Raw genomic sequence first — 17,383 nt, 5'->3', positions numbered from 1 at the left:
AATTTCATGAATATAGGATTTTGGTACCTCTAGGTGTACATAATTCCTTAAACAATCTCATTCAAAAATAATAAAACGTGTAATACAAACTTAAAATTAAGATATTGCCATCTATGTGTTGAATCTTTCACAATCACTTTCTTTTTATCTCCGGCGCTGACATTAATTGCAGTAAATAAATGTAAATAAATACGTACTAAATTAAAAACTTGTGTGTTTGTACGGACAATTTTACACATAAAGATCATGCTAAAATAATCGAATGTTTTCAATCGAGTTTGTTTGCTCAATTTTGAGTTAATTTTTCCTCAACGATAACATTGAAGCATTTGTAAGAGTGACTACAATTATAAAATTATAAAATTATAAAATTATATATGACCACAGCTAATCTCAAATAAGTTGTATTTCATTATAATTGGAAGTTGAGATTTCGATAAAAAAATATGCGATGTAAAATATTTACACTGATGTAAGATGAAATCGTTTTTCACATTTTTTAATATGATGCACTCATATTTTACGTGATATTTTAGCAAAAAAAGTTTAATTGCATCATCAATTACGTTCGAAAACAAACATGCATGACACAGCAATTATATGTTATTAGAACTAGTATCTAGATATTCTTAAAATTAATAAATGATTAATTATTGCATAAAAACAGCATTCGATAAAAATTATTACTAATTGTAAGGTCATACATACTGAGATATTTATACAAGTGTAAAAAAAACTTTTGAAATTAAAACATTTGTTGGGCGTTTATTTCTTTTTTATCATTACTTTTTGATTGCGTTCTACGATTATACGATCTTTTATGTTTTTTTATATTTTTGGTTTAAAATTTACTAAAATATATTAAATTGATTTAAAATTTACATAAAATATATTGTATCAATAAATATAAATATTCGTGCATTAGGTGTTTCAGATTATTTATGAATTTTCATTATTACAGTTTATTAATTTTAGACAATCTTAGATCAGGATCTCAATCAGTTCGATTTTTGATATTGCAGATTTGTTTTGGCAATTTTCAGGTCGGCAAGGATTGCAAATAATTTTACTCATCGCAATTTATTTTGAACATTAAAAGGTAACTCTTACTTTTGATGTTAAATTCTTCCGTTGGATTTTTGTCCAATGAATTATAAATGTGCGCACATACCCAGCTGACATTTATCGTCATTTTGACGTCAAAATTGGACCTTTGACGATATTTTAATGCCAAAATGATGACAAATAAAGTCAACTGATTACCTGAGTATACTGTACAAGTGCGAATGGTGTACGAAATATTGTATCACTTCGTAAGTAAACAGTCGGTCCATTTGGAAAGCAATATCTGTTATTTCTTTTCAAAATGTTTCTTACAGCTTACTACATCAGTCGTTATTCATTACTGAAGCAGACATAATGAGAAATTAACAGATGGTATTGACTAAAGTTGTATAAAGCCTCAGACACTCTGACATTTTTATCATATATAAACAATGTAAACACCGTATATATATAACAGTTGTACGTTTAAGAAACTCATTTTATTTCTCTTTGTTTCATCGACCAGCAACGATCTTGTCGACCAACCATGTTGCTACCGATACTTCTCATATCTATCCTGACATCCACGAACGCTCAATCATTGGAGAGTGTGTTAGAAGAAATACCGAAATTGGATCCATCAGATCAGATATTAGAAATCCCGAAATTGTTACCTGAAACTCCTGAGGATGCAAAGCTTAATACGGTGAGTGAAATCATTCTTTATTTTTAATCAATCATTTCTTTGATTTTCAATTAACACCATTTTGTGTATTTAATAAAAAGCAAATTTAACAGAAATAAATTTTGATTCCTATAGTGGCAAATCGCTTTAACACTGCAAGCTCAATTTTCACTTTTTTAAAGTGATGCTTCGCTCTACAAGATTTAGAGAGTAGTCAATTTAATGAGAAAAATATTATTTTTTTAATAATTTCATATCTATAAACTTATTTTTATTGTGTATTATATATTAGTTGGTTAAATTGGATGTTCTCCATACTAATAAATTAAGTTTAATATTAATTATACTTTATCGCATAGATAAGTATAAGCTTTTTGTCATTTTTCGCATTGAACAAAATTGAATTACAAAGCAGTCGTCTTATAACAGATGCAACTAATAAGCAAATACGGATATAACGGTGAACTGCACAAAGTGACAACTGAGGATGGTTACATTTTGGAACTTCATCGGATAACAGGACCAGCAACTTCTGCCGATTCGAATGAACAAAAACCTGTTGCGTTTGTGATGCACGGCATTTTATGCGATTCATCGGTTTTTGTTACTTCCGGCCGTGAGAATAGTTTAGGTAAAGAAAAAATTGTTAAAATATTAAAGTTTTTAAATAAGGAAAAACATTATTGCATAAGCATTATTCAATCGTATCTATTATTCAATTTAAACATTGTACAATCATATTTAAGTATTAAGTTGCCTCTTTAATGATAAAAAGTTAACAAAAACTTTTTTTGCGTTTTAATTGTAATATAAATTAACAGTATACATAAATTTATTTTTATTTCAAGTCACATATTAACTTTCTTAAAATAAGATATTGAAATATTTTTCTATACATAATGTTTAATTGATTACATAAAAATTTTTATACTATATCAGAATTCAAATTTGACTTTTTTTTATATTGTATTTGGACTAATTTAAAGAAAACATAATTGTCTAGAATATAGATCCTTATTAAATGATAATCAATTTTTATTTGTTTTATTGTCTATATTGATTAATATTTATTTTTGTCATTGTATTCTCATATTAAACAAATAATCAAGAAACAGGCTAATAAAAGTTTGCGCGGGTTTTGGAGCGCAATAAACAATTAATATTCAATTAATTATTTATTCATTAAAGAATCAATCAAAACAACAAACGTTTCAGCTCTCTTTAGAGCCTTCTTCAGCGTAGATTACGATTAAAAAATGATTCTAGTCGTCATCAGTCAGTTTACGGGGTATAATCGAGTCACGAACGGTCGTATTGATGTGTGTTTGTACTTATTATTGTACACTCTCGATCGTTTGACTTTCTTCGTTGCCGGTTAGGTAAGATGTACGAAGACTTAGTCAGTATACATTACTGCGTTAGACAGTAAACACGCGGCATTATAGAGCGTTTAAATGTATACTGTAACAGGCGAATTTCGTTTCGAATGGACAAATTTATCCAAGACTTCGCTAGTCTTCGTCAGTTTTTATGGGTGAGTCACACAAATAAATTATGGACTATAATAATGGTCACTTTTTATAAAAAGAAAAACGCGATGGTTGTTTAGAAATGTGTCGATTTCTTCAACACTACCACGAGCAATGCTTCCACTGGGGATTTGGCAACCGTTCGTGACCCGATTACACCCCGTAAACTGACTGATGACAACTAAAATCATTTTTTAATCGTAATCTACGCTGAAGAGGGCTCCAAAGAAAGCCGAAACTTTCGTTGTTTTGATTGATTCTTTAATAAATAAATAATTACTTAAATATTAATTGTTTATTGCGCTCCAATACCCATGCAGACTCTCGTTAGCCTGTTTATTGATTATTTGTTTAAATTTTGAGAGTCCTCAAACATATTCTAATATTGTTCTTTAGGGTTTATTCTGGCGGATGCGGGGTACGATGTGTGGCTCGGTAACGTGCGTGGCAGTACGTATTCTCGTGAACATACAAATAGCAAAATGTCGAAGAAGGACTATTGGGACTTCAGGTGAGAATCGATATATCTATAATCTATGTATATGTGTATGTGTGTGTTCAACTAATAAAATTTATTAGTTTTAAATAAATAATTTTCTACTAAAAAAAGAGACGTATTCCTGTTACAATGAAACATTCTCATTGAAATAATAAATTATTTGTTTTTTAGACAATATTTCAGACAATAGAATTTTTGTTGTTGAAAGTAATTATTTCTTTCAATTTGGGATTTGTAACTTCCAAATTAAAAGAAAGTATATTAAATTAAAACAAATAAATTTTTTCCATTTAAATAATTGTTGATAAGATCAACAACAAATCGAAATAGTTTAACGACCTTTTTGTACAGGGTGAGCTATTTGAATCTATCACCCTAAATATTTCCGTTTCCTTGCATTTTAGAAGAAAATGTTTCAGACAAAAGTTGTATGGTTTCAAGGGGTTCATAAGATAGTGTCATTAATTTGATCTTGAATAGTTGCTTGAAGGTCACGTGAAGGACACCTCCAATTTTTTTAATTGGACTACCTACTTTTTATTACATATTCTTGTAGTTTATCTTGAGACCTTTCCAAAACATTACAAGAAAGTTTATTTTTGTTGAGTACTTTTTGAGTTGTGAGTCTTGAAAGCTACGGTGTACTGTAACTTTTAAGCGTCACAACTCGGAAAGTACTTAACAAAAATAAACTTTTTTGTAGTGCTTTGGAAAAAACTCGAAATAAACTACAAAAATATGCAATAAGAGATACAATGTTAGAGTATCAATAGTTCCCTAATTAAAGGGTATCAGTACTTCCGTAACATTCTATATTTTTGTATTGCATTTTCTTGTAGTCAATTTCGAGAGCTTTCCAAAACACTATAAATAAGTTTATTTTTGTTAAAAATTTGTCCAGTTATGACGCTTGAAAGTTACAGTACAACGTAACTTTGAAGCCTCACAACTCAGAAAGTACTCAACGAAAATGACCTTTCTTATAGTGTTTTGGAAAGGTTTCGAGATATACTACAAGAATATGTAATAAAAAGTAGGTAGTCCCATTAAAAAAATTGGAGGTGTCCTTCACGTGATCTTCAAGCAACTATTCAAGATCAAATTAATGACACCATCTTATGACCCCCTTGAAACCATACAACTTTTGTTTGAAACATTTTCTTGTAAAATGCAAGGAAACGGAAATATTTGGAGTGATAGATTCAAATGGCTCACTCTGTATAATTATTTAAAATTTCTTTTGTTTTGTATTTAAATTAAAATTAATTTTTTTTAAATGAGAATGTTGAAGTCTATTTTTAAGCGATTAATCATTATAAAAATTAAAAAAGATGTATGTGTGAGTATATGAATATGTATAATTATATTAATATAATATTGTTTTAATTAACTTCCAGATTTTATCAGAAATTTTATTTAAAGCTTGATTTAAAAAATAAATTGGTACAATATTTTTCTTCCCACCATATTTTATAAACAAATAATTACGAAGACTAAATCGAGAGAAAAACTCTGAACTTATTTATATTTATATATATAGATATACTTTAAATCTATATTTATATTGAAATAAGAGTTGTTTTAATAATCTGTTATCTCATCAGAGAAAAAATTTAATCAATTATCTTGGACCACTCGACTAAATGATAAAAATTTAAGATACCAAAACAGATTACATAAATTAAAATTAATGTCTCCATCTTTAAGGATAAAAGTATTACAAATAAAAAAAAAAGCGCATTATGCATAAACAAACATTATACGTATAAAAACTGTATATAAATATAAAAATAATGTTTTCTGAGCTTTAATGCTTCACCTTTTTTTTAACTAAACGTAATTTATTTGTATTTTGATTGCACACTACAGTTGGCATGAGATGGGTACGATTGATCTTCCAGCAATGATAGATCATATTGTGAAAACCACCGGCCGTGAAAAAATGTTCTACATAGGACACAGCCAAGGCACCACCACTTTCTTCGTCATGGCAGCGGATCGCCCTGAATATCAGGAGCATATCGAGGAGATGTATGCTTTGGCTCCGATCGCTTATTCTGGCAGGATGAAGAGTCCCCTTTTACAATTCACATCACAGTTCTGTCATTTTGGAGAAGTACGTGACTTCTAGTTAAAAAAAAAAAAAATGATAGAGAGACCTCAATTTCAAATAATTCTTTCGTTTCTGACAGTTTAAATATGCTATTGCAGTTTTTCTGGAAATTAGTTGGCTTCCACGAATTCAATCTCGACAACAAAATAATAAAACGATTTGGACAAATTTTATGTGGGGAGAAAGCTGCTACGCAACCGATTTGCTCGAATGCGCTGTTTCTGATGATTGGATTCAATCCTGATCAACTTGATCCAGTAAGCATTGAATACATATTTATTTATAAGAACATTTAATTTTTCGAGCATAATCTTAAAGTGATTCTGCCAACAGGTCTGTTTACCAATTGAACGTAATATTTTTCATACAAAGTAACTTTTTGTTGATTAGAAAGAGTTATAAATCCTTTTCCATAATTAAAGTAAGGTACTTGAGTCGAATAAAGCCCCGTACTAAATAAGGCCCACTTTTAAATTTACCATTTAAAAATTCGTTTTATGTTTAAAATATATGCTTAAAAGATATGTCATAGGAAATAGATAAAGAGGGACTAGGGAATTAATATCGGTAGCAACACGTTTATTCAATGCAACAAACGCTTTTAATAAAGATGGGAAATCAGCTATTTTATAAAAATTTGTTGTAAATTTAATAAGTATACATTATTTTATTATTTATTACGACATATTATAATGTTATTTAACTTTCTAACTGTAGAAAAGAAATAAATATATATATCAATTTTTTGGAATAAGTATACTTTGTTATAAATAATGTATTATTAATTAAGGCCCACTTATACATTTATTGTTATAGTGATTGCCATTTGTTTATTATGTATGTGGCTTGCAACAGAGAATAATGATTTTCAATAACGCTAACTTTCCACAAGCTAAAATTCCACTAAAATAGCCTGAATTTCTTAAAATTAAAATGTTAATTATAGACAAAATTAAAAATAATTATGATGTTTTACAGTAAAATAGATCTTAAAGGATTTCGTATTTGTAATTAATAATCATTTTAACAGTGAGTTGGGAAATATGTTTAATTCCTTTGTTATTTTTAAATTATTTTTAATTCGGGCCTTATTAAAAACACAAGAAATTAATAAAATCCAATGTCAGAGTTAAAAAAAATTCCTTTTTTACTTATTATATATATACATAAAATGTTTTATATAGATGATAATTTTATTTTTGCAAGTGGATGAAATAAACATTTTACTTTCATTTAGTTCATTTCAACATCTTTGTAAATAAAATTTATAAAAAATAAAATAAGTTAGGTGGGCCTTATTCGGCTCGGGTACCTTACAGACAATAACGCAAGACAAAGTCAAAATTCATACAAAAAACAAAAAAATTTGAAAAATTTTATTATTGGCAGTTTTGACATCAACACATAGTCTCAATTCATGATAATACACACAACTGCTTTATATAAAAATTTTATTCATTATATGTATAAAGTAAGCATAAATCCCACTCAAAAACAGAAAGGTCCAATAGTGTGGATTTCAGAAGTGAGTTAAGAGCTTTAGAGCATAAAAAACACTTTATCCCAAAATTTGTACACATATGTGCTTGAGTAGGTATATCGATGTAGAAATTTGTAGAGATATTAGGATGTTTACTACTAAACTTAATATCGAACATCTACATAAATAAATTTAGTCGACAAAATTAACGTTGCCAATGTCCCGTTAAAGGGATGCTGAAATCGTTAGTTTTACAGATTGAACGCCTTACACACAATTTACAATAGGTGCGATTTACGAAATACCAGTTCGTCATTACATACTACTACATATTGCACGCACATGTATACACAAATAATTTTTCCTAATAAACTTTCAGTATTAAATTAGATGTCTAAGAAGGGAAGACACAAAAATGTCGTCTTTCGATTTTGACGAGCGTTTAATGTGTAGTACGAATTAAAATAAGGGATACGTATTCTTCTGTACGTGCCCGTTTTCACTTTTAAGGAATAAAATACCCCTTTGAAGAAAATTAGTATTTTTCTTTTGAAGCAAATATCGACGAAACTATAATGGACAAAAAATGTTCTAAATAAAAGTTGAATAGCTTGAAAAGTACTTTATAACAGTGATAACATTTTTTTTAAATTTGAAATTAAAAAAATTTTCTTTAAATAAAAATAAACGTTTTTTTTATCACATTTTTTCAAAATTATTTTTTATATTGTCTGTAGGTTCTTCTACCGGTAATCTTAGGACATATTCCAGCTAGTGCATCCTCGAAGCAACTTATGCACTTTGCGCAAATCATCAATTCTGGTAAACTTATATTAATAAACTAATATTCATAAATTAAAGTTATTACTGTTACAGTATCATAAATAATACTGCTATACATAAAGATACTTAATCAGAGGAGAACTGCCTATATCTTGCGGATTTTTGAGAGTTAAATATTAAGACAGTTTGATGTCGTAAAAATAATATGTAACATTCAGTTGCCAATCAAAGGGTTAGATACAAGATTATAAAGTTTGGAATACTACACTTAAAAGATATTACAGCGAATGTTAGAAATTTCATAAAATTAGTTTAGCCATAATGTCCAAATAATCGGACAGCTCGCGGCAAAATTGGATTGTTAAATACAAAAAATAATAATGTCCAAATGGTAATTCTCTTGAGTTCAAAGTTTTTATTAAACACTACATATTTAAGAAAAAATTTAATACATTCTAATGTGTTTGAATAATTAATTTAACTTTAATTTTTACTTTACAAATAAATTTTGAAAAGTACGTTTTGTAGAATCATAAAACAACTTCAAAATGCACAAAATAAATAAATAAGAAAAAATTATTAGTCAATCTCAAATTAAAGAAACCCTACCTTGTAATTTCAACTCTATGACTCATCAACACCTGAATGTTACATGTTAGTTTTACATCATCAAATTCTACATCTTAATATCGAATTTTCCAAAGTCCGTAAGATGCATACATAAATCTCCTCTTTTATATACAAAATATAAGCATAACAAAAAGATAAATTTATATCAAGTAAACAAAATAAAAAGGGTAAATTATCGACATCGCAACTTTGATGGATTTTAACGTTTATTGCTAATAACTCCATAACAATAACAAATCTTTAAATGCTCTGAGACATGTTTCGATCTCACTTAGTCTTCTTCAACCGCCACATATAAAGTGATTAATATAAAATTAAAGTTTCGTTACTATCCTTACACTTTTGAGTTCAATTTCGCATAATGTTGAAATAAAAATACAATGTTCAATATGGCAAGGCATCAACAACGATAATAATAATGAGATCGTAAAATGATAAAATATAATATTTAATATAATTACGTAAATATAGAAATGGCTGCGTTATCCAGATCATTTTCTTCTCTTAATTGACACAATTATCATACAATTCACATTGAATTTCACATGTAATGATGCAGTCTCAAGCACGACCATAAAAATCCTGTTCTCTAAATTTGCTATACACCTCTTCTCAGTCATTCCGTAATAATTATGAATACCGGCCATATATAATTTTTAGTGTACACTAGTGCAAAATAATTGCAGATGATCGAACAAGCTATAGCATATGCATAATGTATAAAGATTTATTTGTGATATTCATTATATTCAAATCTCTCAAATATTTTCCATAATAACACTACCAAATCTGTCAACAGGAAAAGTGATCACAGCAGGGAGATTTCAACAATACGATTACGGACTTCGCAATAAACAAGTGCACGGTTCGTTAACTCCACCGGAATATATGTTGAGCAAAATCACGACACCGATGCACGTATATTACAGTGAAAACGATTGGTTAGCAAATGTTAAGGTTTGTATTTTTTTTATATATAACAATTTATTTATTTCTTAAATATCTTTCTTAATCGTCGTATTTGGTCGTTTGTCTTTGGTTAACGTATCTTTTTCTTTGATGTTTTAATACTAAATTTAAGCATTAAAATGATCCTTGTTTGATTGTAACAAGTTGTAAAAAGTTCTAGAGTGTTTTTATTGACATTAGCATTGAAATATCAGATGAAATTATAGGTTCATATTTTTTAGAACTTTTTTATTTACATTACGATTTGTCTAGGATGTGGAAAAGTTGACCAGCGAAGTGAGCAATCTCGCCAGTAAAACTTTAATAGGAGACAAGAAATTTAATCATCTCGACTTTCTATGGGCTAAGAATGTGAAAAAGTATTTATACGACCCGATGCTGAATCAAATGAATAAGAAACGTCAATGAAATGTCAGCAGCTATTCCTCGGAATTTCTGAGATGATTAATCCACAGAATTTGCTCTTTCTCGTTGACAAATATATTTTATTCTTAGATCAATGTTTGCGTTTAATATAATTAAATGTATATTGTTTTGAGTTATTAATCTCTTGTTAATGTGTTATGTCTTTATAAACCATTTTTATATGTTTGCAATTTTATATCTACTTTGCATTTTGTACTTATCCTTATAAATTTCTATTCCTTTATTTTATCATACTGTTACGCCCGGTATAGGCGTGTATTATGTTTTAAACGTCTTTTGTCTATTAGTAGCGATGTTCGTGTTGTTGAGGTCTGAAGCTTTGTTTTGGTGACAGTCGTGTAGAATAAACGTTGGAGTTTTTCAAAGATTCTGCTTTATTATTTATCGCACGCGAGTGCCCTTAGTGTGAGAGCGCGCGAGAGTGTTTGTGTAACCGACGGACGTAACATTTTTGGGGGCTCGTCCGGGATAGGACGAACAAGAGATAGGACGAGCTTTAAACGATTTTTGAACTATGGCTTTCGTGCATACTCCGAGGAAGGGGATGTGCACGCGCTCCTCAGGAGCGATTTCACAATCTCCGGGAGTCGACGAACGATCGAGTGTGCGTTCTACGGGAGATTTCGTCGAGAGGACGACGGAAGATAACATCGAGCGTACAACAGGAGATGCTGAGATTCCGGGCTCCGCGGAGTTGTTGCGAGCTGCGTTGGAGGAGCTTCGTACGATGAAGGAGGAGCGTCTTCGCTTTCAGCAGCGTGAGGACGAACTTAATGAACAACTACGTCGAATACAAGGCCAGTCGTTTACCAATTTAAATTCTGCTTCAGAGAATAATATCGGTTTTAAATTAAAGCCGGATACTTATGATGGAAATTCTTCATTGCGCGAATTTCTTTCTCAATTCCGTTTACTCGCTCAAGTAAATAGTTGGACTGAAACCGTTAAAGTAGCGGTTTTAGCTTCATGTCGTAGAGGGAAAGCGCGTTCAATTTTAGACGGGATTTCGGAATTGGAGAATTTACAATTTTCTGAATTAGAGTCACGCTTAGAATTGCGTTTCGGAGAAAGTCACTTGTTTCAGTCTTTTTATACACAATTTACTAATAGAAAGCAACGTATAGGGAAAGATATTCCCACTCTTGGAGCAGATCTTGAACGTCTGTCTCGTCTAGTCTATCCGGAATGCTCTACGGAAGTACGAGATAAAATCGCATGCTCACAATTTGTTGCTGCGCTTGCGGACGGTTTTGTTAAACAAACCCTTCAATTGGAGGGAGTGATTTCCCTGCGTGCAGCGGTAGAAAGGGCTATGGCCATTAAGGCTATAAGGGAAAATAGTTTTTCTAAATTTTCGGAAAAATCAAAATTTTTGCGGAAAAACACAGGGAGAAAAGATTTTAAAAATAGATACTCGGAAATTGGGAATTTCAAGGAAAAAGTGGGATTTTCACGGAAGGATGTTGAATGTTGGCAATGTGGTTCTAAGGGACATTTTCGTTCAGAATGTCCTTCACTCTCACTTACTGGGAAAGAGGGAAACTTGGAATAGCCGAGTTTTGCAGAGAAATTTTGCAAAGCTCGGCGAAGAAATTAGAGGTTAAAAAAAAGAATTTTCCTGTAAAGTCTTTTTGCGTGCAAAACAATAATTTTTGTTTTCGCGGCTTCGTGGATGATCAGCCTTGTATTTTTAAAATAGATACAGGTTCTGATGTTTCCATTCTTAGTAGAAGGTTTGTTAAGAAAAATAAGCAACAGATTTTCGTTAGAGATTGCAATTTAAAGTATCCTACTGGGGAGGAAGTTCCCGTAGATTTTAAACTCGAAGTAAAAGTTGTTTTAGGAAAGCATTCTTTGGAATTTCCAATGTTTGTAGCAGAGATCAAGGATGATTGTATTTTGGGAGCTGATTTCTTAATTAAAACTGGTTACGGGGAAATTTTTGTCTCAAGTTTCGGACAAACTTTACCAGAATTAAAAAATTCTTTTTGTACTCGAATCAGTAATTTTAACGTTCCAGCTTTTCTTCTAGATTGTTTCGAAAGAAATTCTTCTGAATTAGATTCTTCTCAAAAAAAACATTTTGCAGAATTTCTGAGGGAATTTCAGGATGTCTTTTCGGAAGAGGTAATTGCAGGAAATTGTTCAATCGTTGAACATTCTATTAACTTAGAAAAGAGTGATCCCATTAAACAGACACCTAGACGAATTCCATTCCATTTGCGTGATGAAGTAGAAAAAAATTTAGAAGAGATAAAACGCGAGGGAATTATTGAGGAGTCTTATAGTCCTTGGGTTTCTCCTGCTGTTTTAGTTAAAAAAAAGGACGGAACTCTTAGATTTTGTGTGGATTATAGGAAACTAAATGCTATTACAAAAAAAGATTCTTTTCCTTTGCCTAGGATTGATAGTCTTTTCGATCGTTTATCCGGAAGTTCTTGGTTTTCGACCCTGGACTTGAAGAGTGGTTATTGGCAAGTAAAATTGCGTTCTCAAGATAGAGAAAAGACAGCTTTTTCAGTTGGAAATGGGCTGTGGCAATTTACTGTTATGCCTTTTGGTTTATGCAATGCTCCGGCGACTTTTGAGCGTTTAATGGAAAAGGTTCTTCATCAAATCATAAATAAAATGTGTTTAGTTTATCTTGATGACGTGATTATTTTCAGTAACACTTTTGAAGGTTCATTAGCTAATCTAAAGGAAGTCTTTCTTCGTTTTCGAAAAGCGAATTTAAAATTAAATCCTAAGAAGTGTTCTTTCTTCGGAAGAAAGGTTAAGTACTTGGGTCATGTTATTACGGAGAATGGAATTTCTACTGATCCTGAGAAGGTTGAATGTATTCGGAATTGGCCTGTACCTCGTAATAAAAAACAGTTACGCAGTTTTCTTGGTTTTTGTTCTTATTACAGAAAGTTGGTTAAAGAATTCTCCATTGTTGCTAAACCTTTATTTGTTTTGACCGAAAATCAAAATAAATTTATTTGGAATGAGGAATGTCAATCGGCTTTTCTTAAACTTAAACAGTTCTTAATGTCTTCGCAAATCTTATCTTTTCCCTCTGAAACAGGAGAATTTATTCTTGACACAGATGCTTCCAATCATGGCATTGGTGCAGTTTTATCTCAAAAACAAGAGGATGGGGAAAAGGTAATCGCTTTTTATAGTCGAGTATTGAGTAAGACGGAAAGGAATTATTGTGTTACTCGTCGTGAGCTTTTAGCAATCATCGATTCTTTTAAAAATTTTCATCATTACCTGTATGGACAAAAGTTTTTAGTTAGAACAGATCATATTTCTTTATGGTGGTTATTATCGTTTAGAGAGCTTGACGGTCAGTTAGCGCGTTGGCTGGAACGTCTTCAACAGTATGATTTTGAAGTAATTCATCGTGCAGGGAGATTACATGGTAATGCTGATGCGTTGTCCAGGCGTCCTTGTGCTGAATTTTCTTGCAAATATTGTGAAAGAATAGAGTTGAGAGGGAACGAGGTAAAGAATAATTCTTTAGGGAGAATTGTTTTTGAGAAAGGGGAGTCTATAGATTGGAAGGAGGCTCAATTGGAAGACCACTCTATCGTCAATATTTATCATGGCAAGGAAATTGGTATTCGTCCTTCTCGACAGGAAATAGCTGCTAATGATTCATCTTCAAAAGTTTATTGGACTCAGTGGGATTCTTTGATTATCAAAGATGGAATGTTATTTAGAAGATGGATTTCTCCGGATTTACATACAGAAATTCTTCAAACAATAGTCCCAAGAAAATTTATTCAACGAGTGTTAAAGGAAGCTCATGATTCTCCTTCTGGAGGTCATTTTGGGGTGAATAAGACCTTGGCAAAGATCCGAAAACGATTTTATTGGGCTACTTGTAAGCAAGATGTCGAACATTGGTGTAAAACTTGTAAGGTTTGTTTTGCTAAAAAGGGGCCTTCTGAAAAAGGAAAATCTCCTTTTCAAATTTATAATGTCGGTATTCCTTTTGAAAGAGTTCAGATGGATATTCTAAGTCCTTTTCCAATCTCTTCATCTGGAAAAAAGTATTTATTAGTCATAACTGACTGTTTTTTTAAATGGGTTGAAGCCTTTCCTACTGGAAATATTAAGGCGAGTACCATTGCAGAAATTTTTGTTAACCAAGTGGTTTCTAGATTTGGCGTTCCTTTGGAAATTCATACAGATCAAGGCAGAAATTTTGAATCTCGATTATTTCAAGAATTATCTAGTTTATTGGGAATCAGAAAGACTCGTACTACTCCACTTCATCCTCAATCTAATGGTCGGGTAGAACGTCAGCATCGAATACTTAAATTTCTTAGCCAAGTTTGTTTCTGAAAATCAGAGAGATTGGGATCGTTGGATTTTTCTTTGATTGTTAGCTTATAGATCGTCGAAACATGAAGTTACTGGCTTCACTCCTTCTGAGTTATGTCAGGGTAGAGAATTAAGATTACCTTTAGATCTTCTTCGTGGACTTCCTCCAGGAGAGGATTCGGAGTTAGAAAGAAGATATCTCTCTAGACTAAGGAAAAAATTGGTTTCAATTCATGACGTTGTTAGGCAACGGTTGGAATTGAAATCTCAAAAGTTGAAGTGGTGGTATGATCAAAGGGATAGGCGGTTAACTTTCGATCCTGGTCAGAAAGTTTGGTTATATAATCCTCGAAGAATTCTTGGCAGAGCCCCTAAATTGCAAAATAATTGGGAAGGAAGACCTTATGAGGTCATTAAGAAAATCAATGAGGTAGTTTATTGTGTACGAAAATCGAATAGGCATAAGAATAAAATCGTTCACTTGGATAGGCTAGCTTTGTTCGTAGATAGGAAATCTTTGTAAAAGGGGAGAGAGAGAGAGAGAGAGAGAGAGAGAAGGAGGGAGAGAGAGAGAGAGAGAGAGAGAGAGAGAGTTGTGCTTCCCTGGAAGTCCACGCCTGGGAGGACGGGTTCGGGGAATCGTTCTTTCTTTGGAAATTGGGAAAAAAGTTTCGATTTTTAGGGCAAAAAGTTGTCGAACTTGTGTCTTCGTAGGAATTTTATTGTAAACTTGTGACTAAAAAAGTTTTTCTTTTGCAGGTTTATTTTTATTTTAAGTGAGATACTCGTTGGAGTTTGTTTAATTTCAGTTTTGGGATTTGTGCGAAGTGAAGTTTTTCTTGAGAAGAATCGTCGAAACTTTGTGTTAAGAAGACCGCCTTGCCCCGTTTTTTTTGAATCGAGGTTTTCCCGAGGGCCTGAGGGCAAATGCCGAGGCGGGGACATAGGGAGCCCTTAAGGCGTTGGGTCCTCGAGAGTTAATTTCCCCCCCTTGTCCGAAGAATGAAGGAAGAAGTGCTCAAAACTCAAGCTAAAGAGTAAGAACGAGCTACAGCTAAAACAGGAAGATGACGTCTTGTGGACGAAGTCACGCAGCTCCGAATCCCTTTGCAGCAGCTAGGGGAAGAGCAAGAAGTCGTGAAGATTTTAGAAGTCCTTAATTGGTTGTCGGGACGACAACCTAAAGAAAGGGGGCAGTGTTACGCCCGGTATAGGCGTGTATTATGTTTTAAACGTCTTTTGTCTATTAGTGGCGATGTTCGTGTTGTTGAGGTCTGAAGCCTTGTTTTGGTGACAGTCGTGTAGAATAAACGTTGGAGTTTTTCAAAGATTCTGCTTTATTATTTATCGCACGCGAGTGCCCTTAGTGTGAGAGCGCGCGAGAGTGTTTGTGTAACCGACGGACGTAACAATACGATTTAATTCCGCATTCTTGCTTAAAATTCTCATTTATCACTTATTATTATTTCTTCATTGGGTCATCATATAATATATTTAAAAAAATAGAAAACAAATTTCTTTAATTTTAAATTATATTAACTAAAAATTGATAAAAAAATATAGACACGCTCGTATTGATGTGAAAAACATAAATTTAAGAATTAGGTCAAGGGGACAAGTTAAATAATTCTGGATGTCAATTAAAACTTTTATCGCGATAGTACGCATAAACGCCATTATTCCGGAACGTTTCGGCTCTAATTAGCCTTTATTAGCCGCAATAAATAATTTAAAACAAAAATGTTACAAAATTTCCCCGACAAAAGGTAAATGAAAAAACGAAAAAAATACAAAACATACAGACATTTATTAACGCAGATCTAAGCTTGTTACGTCGCTGCTCAAATAGTGCTGTTATAGCTGAAGGATCGGTGACAGCTGCGGGCGATGCTTTCCATTGTGTACAAAATTCACAATTCCGTCACTTGATTTACTGCTGATGTAAGAAGAACGTCGAGATCCGAATTTGTATATGATTACATGATGAACAGCCGCAAACAGACATGAATTCATATGCAATACGCGATGCCTGTAATTAACAAAAGTTATTGTGTTGTACGTTGTGAAAACAAAAATACGTGAGCGAATGTAAACGGCTATCAATCTTACTGCCGTGATAGACCAAGCACCAAAACGTTTCGGAAGAATTGCGTTTATGCGTACTATCGCAATAAAAGTTTTAATTAACATCCAGAATTATTTAGCTTGTCTCCTTGACCCAATTCTTAAATTTATATTTTTAAATAAAAATTGTTTGAAAAAGTAAAATGTTATAGAAAAGAAAGCATCTATATGTGATTTTGATGCTATATGAAAATTCACATTAGAAATAGCTATAGTACAATGATAAATACGGAAAAATCTATATTTGAACCTTTCTATATTTGAAAACTCTTTATTTATATATATGTCACATAAGATCATATATTCTTGAGCAACCAGATCCCATCACTTTCGATATACGGCAAAAATTAGGATTTAAAGTTTTTTATTTAACATAAGAATAATTTTGCATTTCTAATTTTTTTATAGTAGTAGACAGTAAAGTTTTTATTGATACAGTTCATTTTCCTTGAGTATAATAAATTGATTCGAAAGCTTGCGTCAGTTGTAAGCCGAACGCGTATGTTATTGCAACGGAAGAATGTTTCAGATGTATTACCGTTCTCCGTACAGGATTCGACGGCGGGTATTCACGCGTCAAACAAATAAAGAAGTACTCCGCTTCTTATTACCAGGATTTATTCGGTGGTCGCCTAGCGGAGGCCTCGGTCAAAATTACAAGTCGTTGTAGCTCTTTATTTTTTGGACTGATCTCTTGCGAACGGGAGGATGTTCAGTTTGCGATATGTAAAACGGATTGTTTCGGAAGATGTGAAAAGAAGTCTGTTAATTAAACGCTTGCTCGTTA

General features: G+C 31.9%; 1 protein-coding gene across 1 annotated transcript; it reads left to right on the top strand.

The window, feature by feature from the left end:
* Positions 1-1,522: 1,522 nt before the first annotated feature.
* LOC105198380 (lipase 3) lies at positions 1,523-10,333 on the top strand. Its single transcript, XM_026139836.2, has 8 exons — positions 1,523-1,750; positions 2,159-2,360; positions 3,655-3,769; positions 5,627-5,873; positions 5,969-6,127; positions 8,088-8,172; positions 9,563-9,720; positions 9,985-10,333. The coding sequence occupies exons 1-8, from the start codon at positions 1,592-1,594 to the stop codon at positions 10,138-10,140; spliced, it is 1,281 nt and encodes a 426-aa protein (XP_025995621.1). The 5' UTR covers positions 1,523-1,591; the 3' UTR covers positions 10,141-10,333.
* Positions 10,334-17,383: the final 7,050 nt, after the last annotated feature.

The sequence above is a fragment of the Solenopsis invicta genome, chromosome 5, assembly GCF_016802725.1.
Source record: "Solenopsis invicta isolate M01_SB chromosome 5, UNIL_Sinv_3.0, whole genome shotgun sequence".
Taxonomy (NCBI): Eukaryota; Metazoa; Arthropoda; class Insecta; order Hymenoptera; family Formicidae; genus Solenopsis; species Solenopsis invicta.
This window is presented reverse-complemented; position numbering and strand designations above follow the sequence as displayed.

Coding starts and splice junctions, on each gene's coding strand:
- LOC105198380 (XM_026139836.2), top strand. CDS start 1,592: ATGTTGCTACCGATACTTCTCATATCTATCCTGACATCCACGAACGCT. Junction 3,770..5,626: donor AAGGACTATTGGGACTTCAG/GTGAGAATCGAT, acceptor TGCACACTACAG/TTGGCATGAGATGGGTACGA. Junction 5,874..5,968: donor AGTTCTGTCATTTTGGAGAA/GTACGTGACTTC, acceptor ATGCTATTGCAG/TTTTTCTGGAAATTAGTTGG.